Source organism: Monodon monoceros, unplaced genomic scaffold (genome assembly GCF_005190385.1).
Source record: "Monodon monoceros isolate NGI ecotype Baffin Bay Population unplaced genomic scaffold, NGI_Narwhal_1 Super_Scaffold_14, whole genome shotgun sequence".
Lineage (NCBI taxonomy): Eukaryota > Metazoa > Chordata > Mammalia > Artiodactyla > Monodontidae > Monodon > Monodon monoceros.
Genome location: NW_021703770.1, coordinates 76297201 through 76317225, shown reverse-complemented (window position 1 = coordinate 76317225; position 20025 = coordinate 76297201). Strand labels below are relative to the sequence as shown.

The following is a 20025-nucleotide window of genomic DNA, read 5'->3' as shown; positions in this document are numbered from 1 at the left end:
GGAGCCAAGAAGTAAAGTAGACTTCATGTCAAAAGGAAATAAACTGTACAGAGAAAAAGCAGAAAAAGAGGGACAGATGGCCAGGAGGAAGGGGAGGACGTTTCTATTTTAAACAGGGGATCAGGGAAGCCTCTGAGAATGTGACTTATTGAGCAGCTGGAGGAACAGAGCTGACATTTCCTGAGTTGAGGTAGGAGACAGGTGAGGGGATCATATGGTTTGGTTTGGTTTTCCTTGGTGGGAATATCATGAGGCTTTTTTTAGGGAGATGAGGTTATTAGTCTTTTGCTTTCTCTGTACATTGACTGTACAAGTTCTTTTCACAGTTACTTGGGGTTTGAGTTTTTCATACTTCCAAACAAAAATTGGAGTTTCCCCACCATCTTTGCTGTTTGGCATCAAATGCTTTTATACTTGTATGCATACATTTTGGGGGAGTGTATAAATGTTTATATTTGTGTGGTCAATTCTGTAGGTCGGTCGTATTGTGTCAAGTTGCCTCCCAATTACTTTTTAAACATAGGAAGTTCTGTATCCTTAGTAATAGTAATCTCCTTTTATACATATTGTGTTATCTTCTTTCAGTTTTATTGAGATTTAATTGACATAGAGCACTGCGTAAGTTCAAGTTCAAGCATAATGACTTGTATATATTGTGAACAGTCATTTACTTGTCTTACTTAATTGTGCGGAAGCTTTTTAGTTTGATGTTGTTCCACTTGTTTATTTTTTATTATTATTTTTTTGCAGTACGCAGGCCTCTCACTGTTGTGGCCTCTCCCGTTGCAGAGCACAGGCTCTGGACACGCAGGCCCAGCGGCCATGGCTCACGGGCCTAGCTGCTCCGTGGCATGTGGGATCTTCCCGGACCGGGGCATGAACCCGTGTCCCCTGCATCGGCAGGCGGACTCTCAACCGCTGCGCCACCAGGGAAGAAGCCCCTCACTTGTTTATTTTTGATTTTGTTGTTTGTGCTTTAGGTGTCATATCCAAAAAATCATTGCCAAGACCTATGTCATGGAGCTGTTTTCCTTGATTTTCTTCTAGGAGTTTTATGATTTCATGTCTTACATTTAAGTCTTTAATCCATTTTGAGTTAATTTTTGTAAATGGTGTAAGATAGGGTCTAGTTTCATTCTTTTGTATGTGAATATCCAGTTCTCCCAGCACCATTTATTGAAGAGACTGTCTTTTCTCAATTGGGTGTTCTTGGCTCCCTTGTCAGATATTAATCGACTGAGTATGCATCGATTTATTTCTGGGCTCTCTTTTCTGTTCCATTGGTCTATGTGTCTGTTTTTATGCTGGTACCATACTTTTTTGATTACTGTAGCTTTATCTTATAGCTTATCTTGAAATTAGGAAGTGTGATGCTTCCCACTTTGTTCTTAATCAGGATTTCTTTGGCTGTTTGGGGTCTTTTGTGGTTCCATACAAATTTTTGGATTTTCTTTCTACTTCTATTAAAAATTCCACTGGACTCTTCCTAGGAATTGCATTGAATCTATAGACGGCTTTGTATATTATGGACATTTTAACAGTATTAATTCTTCCAGTCCATGAACATGGGATATCTTTCCACTTATTTGTTTTGTCTTCTGTTTCTTTTATCGTGATTTTATATATTGAAAATCCTAAAGATTCCACCAAAAAACTTAGATCTAATCAACAAATTCAGTAAAGTTGCAGGATACAAAATTAACATACACAAATCAGTAGTGTATCTATAGAGACACTAATAATCCCATTTACAATAGCATCAAAAACCATAAAATACTTAGGAATAAAGTCAGCCGAGGAGGTGAAGAAGCTCTACAGTGAAAACTACAAGACATTGATGAAAGAAATCATGAGGTTTTTGACTATGTTCAGTTAGCCATTATATATCTGAGTAGGAGTACGAGTCTGGAGTTCACATGACAAGGTTGGTGCTGGATGTGAATTTGTAATCTTTAGTGTCCAGATGGTTTTTAGGGCATGAGCTGGGTCATTTCCTAGATCAAATGCACACTGAAAGCAGAATCTGTCACAGAATCTGTGTCTTAGGCACTCTGCAGTGGTTGAGTCACAGAGGAAGAGGCTACTGAGGGAGGAAATAAATCTAAGAGAGCATGATGTCCTGGAAAGCAGCCAGCTATGACAGATGCTGCTGGGTTTGCACTGTGGAGGACAGGGAATATAGAGCCTTCTCAGTGGAATGGTCAGGCAAAGTCAAATTGCTGTGGATTTAGAGAGAATGGAAGGAGAGAAACTGAAGACAGCATGCATAGAAAATTCATTGTGTGTTTTGCTTTAAGGGATGTAGAGAACTGTTTGCTAATTCAAAGGAATTTGGAGATTGAGATTTCTTTTTTATGAGTGGGAATGAGAGCAGATTTTTTTATATATTGATGGGAAAGGTCCTCACCAGGGGAAAGAGACGATAACTGTTGGAGTTGTGTCTGACTTGGTGGAAGGGGTTTACAGATGGAGGGGTGTCCTGGGTTAGGAGCACAGTTAGTCCATCCACGGACAGGTGAGAGGGCAGAGTCTCTTCAGGTGCAGGTAGATATATGTGGCAGTGGGAACTCATGTAAGTTCTTGCTGATCACGTCTACTTTCTCGGTGAAATGGGGAGTGTCTTCAGCTGAGAGTAAGGAAAAGGAGATGATATTGGAGGAATGAGGAGAGAGAGTAGATGACATGGTCATGTAGAGGGGGAGTGAATGAACTAGGGAATTGCAGTAGGATTGTTTGGCAGGAGTGGTCATCATGAATTGAGTTTGAGACTGACTAGTCAGCATGGATTGAACCGTGGGGCTGCAGATGTGGAACAGAGTGTGGGATTGTCCACTGAGTATGTTGAACCCCGTCAATAAAAGTCCTGAGAGTGATAGTGATATTGGACCATGAAATCTCGACTGGGTAAGGTCAGAATGAGAACATGCAGGGTGTAGAGCACAGAGAGATGGGGTTGTACCATCTGATCGTGGACTGGGGAGAGGTTGGTCAAACACTTCTGAAGTCATGACACTAGAGGTCATGAGCTGAACAGGTAAGAATGACTGGTGCTCAGAAGTGAATTAATGGAGGGAGGCGGTTTGTAACCTTGAGGTTTAGAGGATGACCATGGGCGATGAGTGGCTGAGGTGAGGTGGAGGACACGCAGTCTTGGAGGAGAGGACTTGAAGGAATGAGGAGGTTGAGGTATCAGAAGCCTGGCAGGGAACTGATATCGACAAGAATGGTGGCCTGCAGCCAGAAGATAAGGCCTCCAAAGAGTTGCTGGCACAGCTGTGGAGGTGCCTTCCCTGGGGTGAAGATGGTCTCTGTCCTGTCCTCCCTGCCTCCTGGAATATAAGGGGGGTGCAAGATGGCCCGGAATCCTCAGCGAGGAGCAGGCCTGCCCCTTCCAGGCCCTTCATGCCTGTCAGGTGGAGGGGAGGGAGAAAAGACAGCTGCTTTTTAAGGTCCCTGCCTCAGGGGAGGAGCAGGAAGGTAAAGAGAACATGCGGAGAGGTTGAGGACACGGGTTTTGCTGGCGACTGAAGCAGCTCCAGCAATAAGCACATGATTGTTTTCTTGTGATTTCTAAGCGATAACTAAGAGATGTCTATTTTGTGGTTATTCTTTTAAAGTTACTGTGTTGAAGTACTAAAAGAGAGGTTGGTGTGATTTGGGTTGTCTGTCTCAGGCATCAAACTGGAAGACTTTCTGTTGACAGTAGGAGGAGCTTTACTGAACTGACCAAAAGGCCCATGATTGCCACAGGATCGCTGTTTGCTGACCTGCTTCAGAAGCAGGGGAAAGGGTTACATGTTTTGGCTCATATGTGTTTAGAGCATCATGTTTTAGAGAGTTAAGAAAATCTCTTAGCTTGTTGTCTAGTAATGATTGAAGAAAGAGTTTCGCATTAAGTGTTTGATTTGTTGACGTGAAGTCTTATGAAAATGCTGAGAATACAGACATCTTGATAATCCTCCCAGGGAAAGATGACCAACTTTTGTCATAGAAGTTCAACAGGGGGCCTGAGGAAAATAAAACTGCTACTAAGGAAAAAAGCAGGTGTAGGTTATAGATTTTCATTATGTAGCATGAATATAGCAGTGATTAAAAGATTTTTTTTTTTTTAACCTGATAAGGACTGGCTAGCAAGGATCAAGTTAAGTAGTTGGCATTTCAAGGCTGGAGAACACTCGTCCTCTCTCCCTGTGGTTTGCCCCACAGGGAAATATTAATTCAGTCTCTTGGGTTTTCTTCCTTGTTTATTTTTATTTTTGATTCATGGCACTGTTTGAGGCATAACTAATGAAAGTCAGTGCAACATTGTTTTGATATTTGAGTTATGTTGTCAATAATAAAGCCATATTACCACAGTCGTACGATCAAGTTTTTTTTTCACAGTGTCTATTATATCTGACAGAGAGCAAAACTTGAAAATATTGTATACTATATTTATTTAAATTATTTTTTCTTCACCTAGTTTCTTTACCTATTATAGCTTATTAAAAATATTATAATGATTTTTTTTTCTGGAACTTAGAATGTTTTTGAATCTTTATTCTTTTTCACTTCATACGTTGTAGAAATGTTTAGCCTTGTTGAATTGATGCCAGTAATCTTTTCAGATACAGTACCAATCTGTTTATTTTATATAAAAGATAGACTATCTTAATTTGGTTAGTGAATTTATCTTTTTTTTCCCCACTCCACTGGTGTTTTGGATTTTATCTGTGACTAACTTAGCAGACTATATTGAAAAGAGTTAATTTGGAGGTTCCAGTCCAAGATGGTGGCATAGGAAGCTCCTGAACTCACTTTCTCCCATAGACATATTGAATCTACAGCTATACTCAAGGCAGTTCCCTCTAAAAGAAATCCAGAAATGGAGAGATTGTTATACATTGGGCAAACGAGAAAGTACGCCCGTTGCAATGGGTAGGAAAGGCTAAGACATGAGACACCCTCTCACCATAAACCCCACCCCAGTGACATACAATCAGTAGGGAACTTGTAACTCCTAGCTTCTCCGTGAGGAGCAAAGAGTTTGGATCCAATATCTAGCACCCCAGCTTTTAAGACTTTCACTGAAGGCACTAGCCCCCATAACACCCAGCTCTGAAAGCCAAAGGGGCTTCTGTCCATGAGACCCACGAGACTATAGCAAACATAGAAACAGTTCTTAATGGGCTTGCTAGGACTCCCCGTGGCTATTCCTCCAGGGCTCAGCACACAGAGCTGACAGAAACACTCATCTCCCAGTCTTTGCCCAGAAGAGGCCTATTTGCATATGTTAAAAGCTGCTGCCTGAGGATCAGGTTCTCATTTAGCACACATCTAGGGTGCTGACTGCCAGTCTCCTCAGAGACGAGGGAGGCAGCGGGTGCCATCTTCTTGCTGTCCCTCTACATCACTGTGGGTTGATGGTGTCTCCTAGAAGAGGTTTTTTCACATGTCTGGCATTCTGGTAGCAGCTTTTGCTGCTACCACCCAGGAGAAACACTTCTTGATTGCCTGTCTCTGATGGCTAGCAGGGCTGGCATTTGTGGATCCCACAGGAAAGTAGCAAACAAAGAAGCAGTTCTTTTCTGGCTATTCCCAAAGGGCTCAGCTTAGAGGGAGTAGGCAGAAATGCCCAGCTCCCAGTATTTTTTTTAAATAGGTTTCCCTGCCTACTTTAAAAGCTGCTGACTGAGATTCTACCCTTTGGGACACTGATAGGTTTTGGTATACTCTCAACTTCTGGGAGCCACTGAGAACAAAGAAGGCAGCTTGGATGTTCACAAAAGTTTCAGAGAACCAAGAACTCAGGCCAAGCTGAACAATAAGGTTGTTCTCCTAAACACATAGAGTCAAGGAAAATGAAGAATAAGAGGAATATGTTCCAAAAAAAAAAAAAAAGAAGAAGAAGAACAAGGAAAATCTCCAGAAACAGAGCTAATGAAAGAGAGATAAGTGATTTACCTGAAAAGAGTTCAAAATAATAGTCATAAAGATGCTCACTGAGGTGGGCAGAGTAATGCATCAACAAAGTGAGACTTGTAAGAGATAGAAGATAAAGTACCAAACAGAAATCACAAACCTGAAGAATGTAGTAACTGCACTGAAAAATTCAGTAGAGGTGTTCAACAGCAGACTAGATTAGGTGGAAGAATGGATTAGTGAACTCAAAGACAGGGCAGCAGAATTCATCCAAACAGAGGACCAAAAAGAGAAAGGAATGAAAAAGACTGAAGATACCTTCAGGGACTTAAAAGACACCATCAAGTGGACCAATATTTGCATTATAGGGGTCTCAGAAGGAGGAGAGAGAGAGAAACAGGCAGAAAGTTTATTCAAAGAAATAATGGCTGAAAACTTCCCTATTACGGGGAAAGAAACAGACACCTAGATCCAGGAAGTCCAGAAAGTTTTTAGTATGTTGAATCCAAACAGACCCACACCAAGACACATAAGTAAATTATTAAAAGTTAAAGAAGATCATCTTAAAAGCAGCAAGAGAAAATGAACATGTTACGTACCAGGGAACCCCAGTAACACCATCAGTGGATTTTTAGCACAGTGTTGGCAAACAAGAAGAGTGTGGCATGATATATCCAATGTGCTAAAAGGGGGAAAAAATGCCAACCAAGAATACTTTACCCAGCAAAGCTGTCCTTCAGAGTTGAAGGAGAGATGAAGAGTTTTACAGATATGTAAAAGCTGAAGGAGTTCATCAACACTAATCTAGCCTTATAAGAAATGCTAAGGGACTTCTTCAAGCTGAAAAGAAGAGATGCTAAAGGTAACAGGAAACATGACAGAATAAATCTCACTGGTAAATGTAAATATATAGTTACATTCAGAATATTCTAATGATGTTATGGTGGTGGGTAAATCACTTCTAAATATAGTATGAAGATTAAAATACAAAAATATTTAAAATAACTATAACTACAATAATTTGTTAATGGATAAATAAGGTAAAAGATGTAAATTGTGACATCAAAAACAAAATGTCAGAGTGGGGGAGAGTAAATATATAGAATTCTAGTATGCATTTGAACTTAAGTTGTTTTCAGCTTTAAGTAGAGTGTTATAAATATAAGGTGTATTATATAGCCTTGTGGTAACCACAGAGTAAAAACCTGTAATAGATAACAAAAAAGTTAAAGAGAAAGGAATCAAAACACACCAGTATAGAAAATCAACAAATTAAAATGGAAGAGACAAAGGGAAGAAGAAAGGAACAAAGGTGTTACAGAAAGCCAAAAAGCAATTAACAAAATGGCAACAGTAAATCCATATTTATCAGTAATTATTTTAGATATAAATGGACTAAATTCTCCAATCAAAAGACAAAGGGTAGCTGAATGGACTTTTTTAAAAAGAGGCCCAACTAAATGCTGCTTATAAGAGACTCGCTTCACCCTTAAGGCCAGAAACAGACTGAAAATGAAGGGATGGAAAAACATATTCCATGAAAATGGAAACCTTAAAGAAAGCAGGGGTAGCTATGTGTATATCAGAGTGTATAGGCTTTGAGCCAAAAACTGTAACAAGAGGCAAGAAAAGTCATTTCGTAATGATAAAGTCATCATAATGATAAAGTCATCAGTTCATCAAGAGGATATAATAATTGTAAATACTTATGCACCAAGCATAGATATATAATGCAAATTTAACATACCTGAAGGGAGTTAGAAATACAATAATAGTAGGGGACATCAGTACCCCACTTTCAACAATGGATGGATCATCCAGAGAATCAATAAGGAAACATTGGACTTGGACATACTACATCACATGCATTTAACGTACATTTACAGGACATTCCATCCAAAAACAGCAGAATATACGTACTTCTTAAAGCACATGAAACATTTCCAGGATAGATCATATGTTATGCTATAAAACAAGTTTTATTAGGTTTAAGAAGATTGAAATCATGTCAACCATGTTTTCCGACCACAGTGGTTTGAAACAAAACAATTACAGGAAGGAAGGAAACTGGAAAATTCACAAATAGATGGAGATTTAAAAAACATGCTCCTGAACAACCAGCGGATCAAAAAAGATGTCAAAAGAGAAATAAAAAATACCTTGAGACAAATAAAAATGGAAAACCACATACCAGAACTAATATGAAGCAGCAAAAGCAGTTCTAAGAGGGAAGTTCATAGTGTTAAATGCCTACATTAAGGAAAAAGAAAGAAAGATACCAAATGAACAACCTAACTTTACACCTCAAAGAATCATGTAAAGAAGAACAAATTAATCCCAAAGTTAGTAGAAGAAAGGAAATAATAAAAATTAGTTGGGAAATGTATGATACAGATTGAAAAGACAATAGAAAAGATTAGTGGAAATGATTAATGGTTTTTTGAAAAGCTAAACAAAATAGACAAACCTTTACCTAGATATAACAAAAAAGATAAAAGTCTCAAATAAAATTAGAAATAAGAAGGGAGTCATTACAACTGATATCACATAAATACAAAGGATCATGATAGACTACTATGAACAATTATACACCAACAAATTGGACAACCTAGAAGAAATGGATAAGTCCTAGAAACATTCAACCTACCAAGACTGAATCAAGATGAAATAAAAAATCTGAACAGACAAACTACTAGTAAGGAGATTGAATCAGTAATCAAAAACCTCACAGCAAAGAAAAGTCTCGGAACAGGTGGTTTCACTATTTAATTCTGTTTCATTTTCAATGATGAATTAATGCCAATATTTCTCAAACTCTTTCAAAAAATAGAAGAGAACACCTCCAAACTCAACACCTCCAAACTCATTTTACATGTCCAGTATTACCCTGATACCAAAACCAGACGAGGACACTTCAAGAAAAGAAAATTACAGACCAATATCCTTAAAGAACATGGACACAAAAATCCTCAATAAAGTGTTGGCAAACCAAGTTCAACAATATATTAAAAGGATTATATACCATGATCAATTGGGATTGATTCTAGGGATGCAAGGATTGTTCACCTTCCACAAATCAGTCAACATGATACATCATATTAACAAAATGGAGAAAAAAATCATATGGTCATTTCAATAGATGCAGAAAATGCTTTGACAAATATCCGCATCCACTCATGAAAAAAATTTCAACTGTGTGTTAAGGGAATGTACCACAACATAATAAAGGCCACAGAGCACAAGCCCACAGCTGATACCTTACTCAACAGTGAAAAGGTCAACGCTTTTCCTGTAATATCAGGAACAACAAGGATGCCACTCGTGTCACTTTTATTTAACATAGTACTGAAAATCCAAGCCAGAGTAATTAGGCGAGAAAGAGAAATAAAAGGCATCCACATATCGGAATTAAAACTTGTTCACAGATGACATGATATTATACAGGAAAACCTAAAGACTCACCAAAAAACCGTTAGAAGTAATAAATGAATTCAGCAAAGGATACAAAAATCAGTATAGGCATACTTCATTTTATTAAGCTTTGCTTCATTGTGCTTTGCAAATATTGTGCATTTTTGTTTGTTTGTTTTACAAATTGAAGGTTTGTGGCAACCCTGTGTTTCTATGCCATTTTTCTAATAGCATTATTTTAAAATTAAGGTATGTACATTTTTTAAGACATAGTTGTACACTTAGTAGAGTACAGTATACTGTAAACATAATTTTTATATATACAGGGAAACCAAAAAGTTGATGTGATTTGCTTTATTGTGATATTAAATTTATTGTGGTGGTCTGGAACTGAATCCCCAATATCTCTGTATACAAAAATCAGATGCATTTCTATATGCTAACCACAAACCTATCCAAAGTAGAAATTAAGAAAACAATCCTGTTTACAGTTGCATCAAAAAGCATTAAAATACCTGGGAATAAAGGTAAAAAATATCTCTACACTTAAAATTATGCGACATTGATGAAAAAAATTGAGGAAGACAAAAGTAAATGGAAAGGTATCCTGTGCTTATGGATTGAAAGAATTAATATGGTTAAAATGTCCATATTACCCAAAGCCATCTACAGATTGAATGCAATCCCTATCAAAATTCCAGTGGCATTTTTCACAGATATAGAACAAACAATCCTGAAATATATGTGGATCCACAAAGACCCCGAATAGCCAAAGCAATCTTGAGAAAGAAGAACAAAGCTAGAGGCATCACACTTCCTGATTTCAAACTATATTACAAAGCAGTAGTAATCGAAAGAGTATGGTATTGGTATAAAACACACATACTTCAATGGAACATAATAGAGAGTCCAGAAGTAAACCTGTGCATATATAGTCAATTAACTTACAACAATGGAGGCGCAAATATACTATGGGTAGATGATAGTCTCTTCGATAAATAGTGTTGGGAAAATTGTACAGCCACATGCAAAAGAATGAAACTGGACCCCTATCTTACACCACACACAAAAACAACTCAAAATATATTAGACTTTAATGGACGACCTGAAAACATAAAAGTCTTAGATGAAAACATGGGTGGTAATCTCCTTAACCTTGGTCCTGGTGATGAATTTTTGGGATTTAACACCAAAAGCAAAGGCAACAAAAGCAAAAATAAACAAATGGAACTACATCAAACTAAAAGGCTTCTGCACAGCAAAGGAAACCGTCACCAAAATGAAAAAGGCAGCCTACAGAATGGAAGAGACTATCTGCAGCTCATATCTGATGAGGTTAATATCCAAAACACAATGAACTCACACAACTCAATAGCAAAAATATCAAAGTCTGATTTTAAACATGAGCAGAAGAACTGAATAGACATTTTTCCGAAGAAGACATCCAAGTGACCAACAGGTATGTGAAAAGGTGTTCAACATCAGTAATAATCACGGAAATGCAAGTCAAAACTCATTGAGATACCACCTCACGTCTGTCAGAATGGGTATCATTAAAAAGACAAGAGATGACAAGTGTTGACCAGGATGTAGAGAAAAGGGAACGCTTGTGTGCTGTTGGTGGGAGTGTAAAATTGCTGCAGCTACTATGGAAAGCAGTACAGAGGTCCTAAGAAAATTAAAAATAGATCTGCCATACTATCCAGCAATCCCACTTCTGGGAATATATTCATACAAAAGGGGTGCAAACTTGTAGTCATAGAGTGAATAAGTTAGGAGGATCTAATGTACACATGGGGTGATGTTTATTCAGAACACTACCTGTACAACTGAAATTTGCTGAGAGTAGAATTTAAATGTTTACATGAAAAATAAAAAGATAAATATGTGAGGAGGTGGATCTGTCAATTGAGTAAATGGGGGGGGTCCTTTAACATGCACGCATGTATCCAATCTCCCCAGTGTACGCTGTAAATGCTTACAGATTTATTTGTCAAATATATCTCAATAAAATTGAAAAGAAAAAGAAAACAGAAAAAGAGTTAATTTGCATGTATTGTAGCAGAGCCTTCTTGAACCTTTTTTTTTTTTTTTTAATGTACGAGAGGTTTTTTACTAGAATTATGATTGTTGACTAGAGGTCATGGTGTTTCCATTCCTAAGTCTGGTGCACCAGCTCAGAATTCCCTGCAGGTATTCTTGGAGCAGAGGTATCCTGTGACCCTATGACTAAAACCAAGGTGGAAATGCAGATTCTCTATTACGGTTTCAGATGCTCCCGCCTGTGGAGAACTCTTCTGCCTTCATTTTTACTCTTGCTTTCTATCTGTGAGATTCTAGGGCTTGGCATTAACTATATACTTCTTTCAGATTGTATTTTGTCTTTTTTTTTTCTTCTCTCTAAAGAAATCTCATAAGATTGAAAACCAACATTTGGCAAATAATTATCTAAACCATAGTTCAAAGAACACAGTGTTTTGCTTTTTTTCTTGTGTTTATTATAATGGGTTGGCCAAAAAGTTCGTTCAGGGTTAGGATTAGTTCTTTAAGTAGTAAGTATTCTTTTTTTTTTTGCAAACAAACTTTCATTATTCTAGTTCAGTCTTTCACAAACATACTATACAGAGTCTTATATGGTATAAAACAAAGGGAAACATCTCTGTCTATTCAATGTAACACAACACCAAAATAAAGCAATTAAGACTTGGGGGAATTAAGTAGTAAGTATTTTTCAAGAGGCAGTAGGTACATCATGAGATCATGAGTCTAAGCTTGTGATCTCTGGGGCCAGACTGCGTGGCATGCATCCAGCTGTGCCCTCAGCAGATGTCTCACCTGCAGTGCTGCACACTCAGTGTCTCTGTTCATCATCTGTAAAATAAAGATGACAGTAGTACCTTCTTTTGTGGTGTTGTTTAGAGGGGGTGTATAAATGAGTTACTTCCTGTAAACAGAATGATAAGAAGGGCTTGCATATATATAAAGTAGAGATTCTTTGGCATATATGTGATTATGATAATTTTTTAAAAATTGCTGTTATATATATTGCTTGCACACACACGTATTCAGAAATAATTACTGCCTGTAGAAAAACAGCTACCTATAGGAAAACAAAGTAGTTGGTAGTGACAATATATATATAATATGTTTTAAAGTAAGATCCTTCAATCATTGTGGAAAGAGCATAGGGTGCAAGTAAAAATCTAACAGAATCAGTAACACCAGTGACTAACATTTTTTGAAGATTTACTAAATGCCATACACTGTGCTCAGTTCTTTCTGATTTCGAGAATGTTTCCTCATCTGGCTAGTTATACAATATTGGAGAACTTTCTTAACCTCTCTCTAAGCTCTGATTTTATAATGTATGAGGTGGATATTGATGTCTGTTCTTTCTACCTCAAAGGGATATTATTAGAATAAAACGAGATAATGTAGTGAAATGATCAGTGAACATAATTTTATGAGATAATACATTGATAAATTATATAACATGTAGTCATAATGGTGATTAACAGCTGATCTTGATTTCTCTTAAGATCACAGATGTGTTAGGAGCTGCTGACTTCTGAGTATAGGTAGTCTACGAATTTAAAAAAATGTGTGTTTATATGAATTTATAATTTACCTACCTATCTATCTATCTATCTGTCTAGTCATTGATAGGTCAGGGCTCTTGTTAAGTGCCTGTATGTCCATTGTTATGAATTGTCTTCCTGTCATACATGGAAGTTTTCTTCTTTGTATAATGTTGGTATCCTTGCTGTATGTTTATGATTAATACTCAATTATCTCTGTGGGCCAAGTAATGAGCCCATACCCAAATCCTTCTTTGAGTGTTCTACCTATCAGCAGTGTACAGGTTTTATTCTTGACTACAACTCTGAACCCATTTTACAATTATCTGTTTGCCCGTCTGCTGATCAGATTGTAAGGCCCACCGTGACATGGCTTATTGCCTTCTTTGTACCCTTGGCACCTGGTGCTTGGCTAGGTAGAGTAGGAAACATGTAATCAGGACATATATATGGAATAAGTAAACTAAGAAAGGATAGTCAGGAAGTCATACTGATCTCAGAGGAGCCCGTATTTCTAAGAATCAGAAAACTGATCTTCCGAGAAATCTTTAAAAAGGAGATTACTAACCTAGAAGGATTTGGCCTCTAGGAAGAGAATGTATTGCCAAACAAGTTAAAATTTGAATGCTTTATTTGTCCCTGATTGGAGGGTATAAAATATAAATGTACCAACTATTCTGAAGCTTTTCTTTTAACTAAGCTTAATACATTATAATTTGTTGAACAGAGGCGGGCTAGCAGAAAGACTAAATGGACTGCAGAATCGAGAGAGATCTGCCGTTTCTTTGTGGAGACATCAGTATCTTTCTTACCAAAGGACACTTTCAGGTAAGGCTTGCACTGGCATCTGTGAGTAAAGAAAATGCCAGTTAAAAGTATTTTTACATTAAAATATATGAAGTTGATCATCACTATTTTTACACCTTTTTCTCTAGGTGTCCAAAGATCTGAGTGGGAGGGTTCTGTATTATACCTTTTTCTTGCTCTGTCCCAGTAGCTTTCAGACTTTTGTGGCTGTGACCCACAGTAAACAGTACATCTTACAGCATCTCCCAATACACACACGACATTCACACATATCACTCACACACACACACACACACCCCTGAAACAAACATTTAATAAACAACACTAAGCTCAGTGATGTACCAAAATCCTAGGCTCACTGAATTGGTGCAGGACCCTTCTAATGAGTTGCAACATTACAGTGAATGAAGCAAATTGTCAAGCACAGAGCTGAGAGAGTGTCTTCTGGAGGCTGGACTAGAAAAATACCAAGACAAACTAGTGTGCCTGGACCGAAGGGAAAAGATGACCTTTTGTTTGGCTCATCGGCACCAAATAGCTTATTTGGAATGTTCCTTATGTTTTCTCTTCTTTAATTTGGGAATAGAGGGTATTCGTGGTATTTAATTATACCATGAGTAAAAGACAAAAGCAAAATAAAACAAAAAACCAGAGCCAAAAATTAATCCGTGAATTTGAAAATATGAATGTGACCATCTCTAATAGATTTTTCTGTTAGAAGTCTCTATATTTAGGAACTTGGGTTTTGTTTGTCTCTTAGATGAATTTATTTTTCAGATCTGTGAATCCTCCCCTTGATGTCTTGTAATAAGTTGTGTCTTTTTCTTTACTTTTGATATAACTCATTATAAACATATATTAGGAGGAACATTTCACTATTTGATGTTTTGTTTCCTGTGTGGCCTGGCAGGAGAAGTTTCTTCTTTTAACATAAGAAAAGTTTTTTCTCATTTCTATATGTGTATAGCAACTGAATAAATGAGAGAAAAATTCGAAAATATTAAGTAGAGGTAACTCTCTGTCTCCCCAATCCCAAGAACTAAAATTTAGTAAACAGCTGAAATTCAGCGGTGGATTTGTTAAAATATCTCTGTAATTAAACTCTCTAATCCTCTTAATTTCCCTGTCAAAAATGCGTATAACTGTAGACCCTGGCCTTATGAACTGTGCTAATAATAAATCAAACTGCATGGGAAGGATGTGCAGCTCTAGGATGGCCCTGGGACTTGATAGACTGTGGAAACACAGAAGCATTGTCATTCTGAGGTTGGTTTCACTGCTGCCAGATCTGGAAGTTCAGAAGCAACCGAGAGCAGCAGCTTCTCCTCCCCCTTAGGGTGTGGGTGTACCTTTGGGTTTGCACAGTACCGCAGTCAGAATCCCGTCTTCTTCTGTTCAGACTCAAGAGCGTTACTGAGATTTGGTTAATTTTGAATGACCAGGGCACTGTGTCGGGCTTGATTTTTCCTTCTTCTGATGGGTTTGAGAAATCTAGGAGTTAGTAGTAATTTATGAACCACATCTTGGTTTTTGTTCTGAATATTAAGTATAGTATATCTCACTGAGTCTACCTTTATATCCCTCAGATATGAGAAATTATGGTTTACAAAATTAATCTGTAATTGTAATAATTTAGCCTGAGGCCTTTCTTCCCAAGTTTCCTATATTTGAGGAGTATTATTTAATTATTCCACAGTTGAGAGGGACATGGAGCCTGCTTACGAACTCGAAATATTTGAGTAGATGTCTTCAACACATCTTTCTGCCTTTGTTTTTTTTTTTATTGCGGTACGTGGGCCTCCCACTGCCACGGCCTCTCCCGTAGCGGAGCACAGGTTCCGGGACGCACAGGCTCAGCGGCCATGGCTCACGGGTCCAGCCGCTCTGCGGCATGTGGGATCTTCCCGGACCGGGGCACGAACCCGCGTCCCCCACATCGGCAGGCGGACTCCCAATCACTGAGCCACCCGGGAAGCCCTTTCTGCCTTTTAAAAAAAAACTTTTCATTTGGAGATAATTGTAGATTCACATTAAACTAATGCCATTCTAAGAAATAACACAGTGGCTTCTTGTGCCCCTCACCTCGTTCCACCAAGGCTGATGTTTTTCCTATGTCTAGTACGCTGGCACAACCAGGAATTGATCCAGATACAATTCACCAACCTTATTCAGGTTTTACCAGCTTATATGCACTCGTGTGTGTGTGTTTTGTTCATGTAATTTTATCACCTGGGTAGATTCATGTGCCCATTACCACAGTCAAGATACAGGACACTCATCATCAGGATCCCGCGGACTCCCTTTTAGCCACCTCTTCCCACCTAAAGCCTCGCAACCACCAGTGTGTTCACCATTTCCATACTATTGTCATCTCAGAAATGTTCCATAAATGAAATAATATGGTATGTAACCTTTGGGGAATTGACTTCTTTTCACTCAACACCATTCCCTTGAGATTTATCCAAGTTTGTGTGTATATCAGCAGTTAGTTCCTCTTACTCTGTGATATGGATGTACCACACTTTGTGCACCTGTGGAGGGACATTTGGACCTTACAAATAAAGGTGCTGTGAACAGGATTTTGAGTGAACATAGGTGTTTAATTTTCTGGTATAAATGATCAAGGGTGCCGTTGCTGGGTGTTGTAGTAAGTGCTTGTCTAGTTTTATAAGACGTTGCATATTAATATCAAATATTTCAGTGAGTATCTATAACACATGTTTCTGGCTTTAAGAAAAAATTTTTTTAAACACCTTTAGTTTGTGGATTTCAACTCTTCTTTTCTTCCCTCATGGATAGCTTACTTTTCTGGGCTGTTTTATAACTCTTACTTATACCATTTAATAATCAGTTTTGTTTACCTTGTTAGTACCTTCTAGTACATTTCAATATAAAAGACATACATCTCAAGGTTCTTAAAAGTTGAGTAAATTTTTATGTGTGCCTATTTTCTTGGTTTTTGTTGTAGTTGTTTTTTGATACACTCAGGAGAGATTGAGCTTTGCTGTTGAAAGAACAGGGAGAAGCATGTGCACTGCACATGAAGGCCAATATAGATGGGTGTGTTGGATGAAACACAGAAGAGAAGGCAGAGGGTAGACCACTCAGGGCTTGGAGGCCACTCTTGGATTTTATTGCAATGTGATGCCTTGCAAATATGCAATTTAAAATATGGCTGTAGAATAGAGAATTGTGATTATAGAAACAAGAGAAAAATATTTCCTAGATTTCTTTTCAGGAACCATTTTATTTCTCTTCTTCCTATTTGAGGGGAAACAGTTTTCCAACACTAGTTTGCCATTTACCTGGATGGCAATGGTCAGTTTTTATTAAGTGATATTCAGAGTATTTCACATGTTTATCATCTCATTTAATCCTCACAGCCGACCTTCCAGTTAGGTTCTCTGATCCTATTTTAGAGACAGAGAGAATCTGGACAGGCAGGGTCCTGTGTCCTGGCTAGCAGGTGGCAGAGTCAGATTTATATCAAACAGTCTCCCTTGCTGGCCCGTGATCGTGGCCCATCTTGTTCTGGGTAGATTGCTGGGAAGGCAGATCCAGGCCCTGAGGACATGAGCCCATATTGTGCCCGACTTCTGTAGATGTGAGTGTAATGATTCCTTTGTCTGACCTCTGTTTAGTAACAGTGCAACAGATATTTTCACAATATGTTTGATATCTATGTTTTTAAGACTAATAATAGTTACAGATATTCTTGGATGAAAAAGAAACTGAACTTCTTATACTGTTCAGGAAGAGTGTAAAGAGAAAAAAAAGAAGAAAGAAGAAGTGCAACAAAAAAAATGATGGGTTTGAGATAAATTATTTTTCACAAGATTTTTGTTCGTAGAAGTTCCCTCTAAACTTCAGAAAGAAGAAGGGGGTGGATAAGAAAGGAGGGAAATCAGTGAAGTGCAGTAGCAGTTACTGTCGTCCAAAGCAGAATTCTCTCTGGATTTCCTTGTTCGTCACCTTGCTGCCATTGAACGTGTTGGCAGTGCTCGCTGAGGGCGTGTGTGTGAGCACTGGCCTGTGAGGACAGATGTACTTTAGGTTTCTGTGCATGTGTATGTGTTTCAAAAGCAGTAAATGTGTCACCTCGAATTTAGATTGGTGGTATCAGAGCAAAGCATGAACCTAGTTATTCACATTGACATTAGCATTTAATAGCTTTTGGATTTAAAAGATTTTAATTTTTTTTTTTACCGTTTTGCCACTGAGTTGTGGTCAGCTGAAACTTTGTAAAGTGTAGGCCACAAAATACTGTAAATACCTCTGTCCGTGCCTTTTGCCAGCATTGCTCACCAGCATCCTGATACAACCACATGGGAAATCTTGCGTCCACATACAGTGCTAACCAGCCCTTGGGTGTCCCATATAGTTGGCAAACAGCCCCTGTGGGCTCACCTAGATGAAATACTGAGTTTCCTTAAAATATCAGTAAATTCACACAAGGCTGCCTATCTGCCAGAGAATAATTATTTCCTTATTTTTCCCACCGTGGTTTTTTCAAAATTACATTCACTACCTTACTGTTTTCCAGTGCCACATTTTATTACACACTCCACTGCCAGAGCTTTTGTTGTTGTTTTGTGGGGTGTTTGCTTTTTATTTGTTGTTGTTTCCTCCTCCAGAGAACAATCTCTAAATTCAGGGGAGGGGAGAATTTGCTGTTCATAATTTCTCCTTGGATTTCTGGATGCCAGACTTGAAAGTTTTTCAGAGATGATGCAAGTAGGTGAGACACTGGAGTTTAGACTGATGTAGATAATACAAGTGATGGCTCCCACTGAATGCGCCTCCTGCCAGGCCCTGAGTGAGGAGTGCACACAGCTCTCAGAGCAACCCTGTGGAGCTGCACTATGCCTTCCAAATCCTAAAAGTATCCAGACATTTTATTTTCTAGTCCCTAGAGTCAGAGATTATTTGTTAAGTGAAGAAAGCTGATTTGGAGGCAGGAGACAGGGCCTTACTCTTTAAATGTTAAGTTTTTCACTGCCTATTCTTGATAAACAAAGGCTTTTTTTTGGGGGGGGGGGTTGTTTAAGGTCACTTCAATTAGCTAATTAAAAAACACTGATTCTGCTCTAAATTGTATTGTAGAAGGTAAGCAACCAAGCAGTTTCAGTGTCTTTTTCTGTGAAATTGTCACGTACATCACTTGTGCAGAGGGACATTTTTTATGTGCCCATATTTCTGTGCTAATTTTAGTTATATGAAATAAATGTTATTCTCCCTCACTGCTAATTTTCTGGTGCTTAGAATCTGGTGGTGGAGATGGGATGGTGGCAAGAGACAGGCACAGGCAAGGAACTGGACACTTCATCTTTCGTTTATTCCTTCCACAGGTGTTTATTGAGAGCCTGCTGTGTCCCAGACAATATACACCATTGTCACTACACTCATGGAACTTTCATTGTGTTGAGTGAGATAGATGATAAGCAAAGGAAAAATATAGGTACAGGTTGGCACAGTGCGGGATCTGCGAGGCGTTGTGGAGGGGCGCTGTGCTGGACAGGCCGCGGAGGAGAGCTTCACATTTACAGTGGGTGCCTCCAGTCTCTGTCTAGTTTCCAGGCCAGAATATCAAAGAAATGTGGCTAAAGAGTTATGGAATAGTGGTTTTGTTACTTATTAATTTTTGCAAGAAAAATCATAGTTTAACTGAGATTTTGAATAGCCCATATTTTTCTTGTTTCTGTCTTTTTTCAGTTTTATCGAGATACAATTTATTGAGAGATATTTTTCAGTTTTATTGAGGTATAATCACTATAAGTGCAAGGTATAAAGCATAATGATTTGATATACATATATGTATCATCACAAGTTTAATTAATATCCATCATCTCATATGCATACAAAAGAAAAGAGGAAGAAAAAATACACTTTTTCCCTTGTGATGAGAACTCTCAGGATCTATTAACAACTTCCCTACGTACCACACAGCAGCATTAACTTAGTCACCGTGCTGTACATCACATCCCTAGTACTTACTTATCTTAGAACTGGAAGTTTGTGCCTTTTGACCACCTTCCTCCAATTACCCCTTCCTCCAACCCTGCTTCTAGTGACCGCAAATCTGATCTCTTTTTCTATCAGTTTGGTTTGTTGGTTTTTTTGTTTTTGTATGTGTGTTTTTTTAGATTAAAGTGAGATCTCATATAAGTGAGGTCATACTGTATTTGTCTTTCTCTGACTTAGCATAATGACTTCAGGGTCAATCCGTATTGTTGGAAATGGCAGAACTTTCTTCTCTTTTATGCCTGAACAATAACATTCCAGTGTGTGTGTGTGTGTGTGTGTGTGTGTGTGTGTGTGTGTGTGTGTG

General features: G+C 38.2%; 1 protein-coding gene across 10 annotated transcripts in view; it reads left to right on the top strand.

Annotated features, from left to right (window-relative positions):
- Nucleotides 1-20025, top strand: part of SPIDR (scaffold protein involved in DNA repair) — a 384011-nt gene that overhangs the window by 117561 nt on the left and 246425 nt on the right. For 9 of the 10 annotated variants that reach the window (XR_003793585.1, XR_003793584.1, XM_029223063.1 and 6 more), the window contains one exon: nucleotides 13618-13718. The exons of the other annotated variant lie outside the window; for it this stretch is intronic. Coding sequence is in view for 6 of the 9 variants with exons in the window: in XM_029223063.1 (XP_029078896.1) it covers nucleotides 13618-13718 (101 nt within the window). In the remaining 3 variants the exon portion in view is untranslated. The remainder of the gene's footprint in view (nucleotides 1-13617; nucleotides 13719-20025) is intronic. 10 annotated transcript variants of the gene reach the window in all.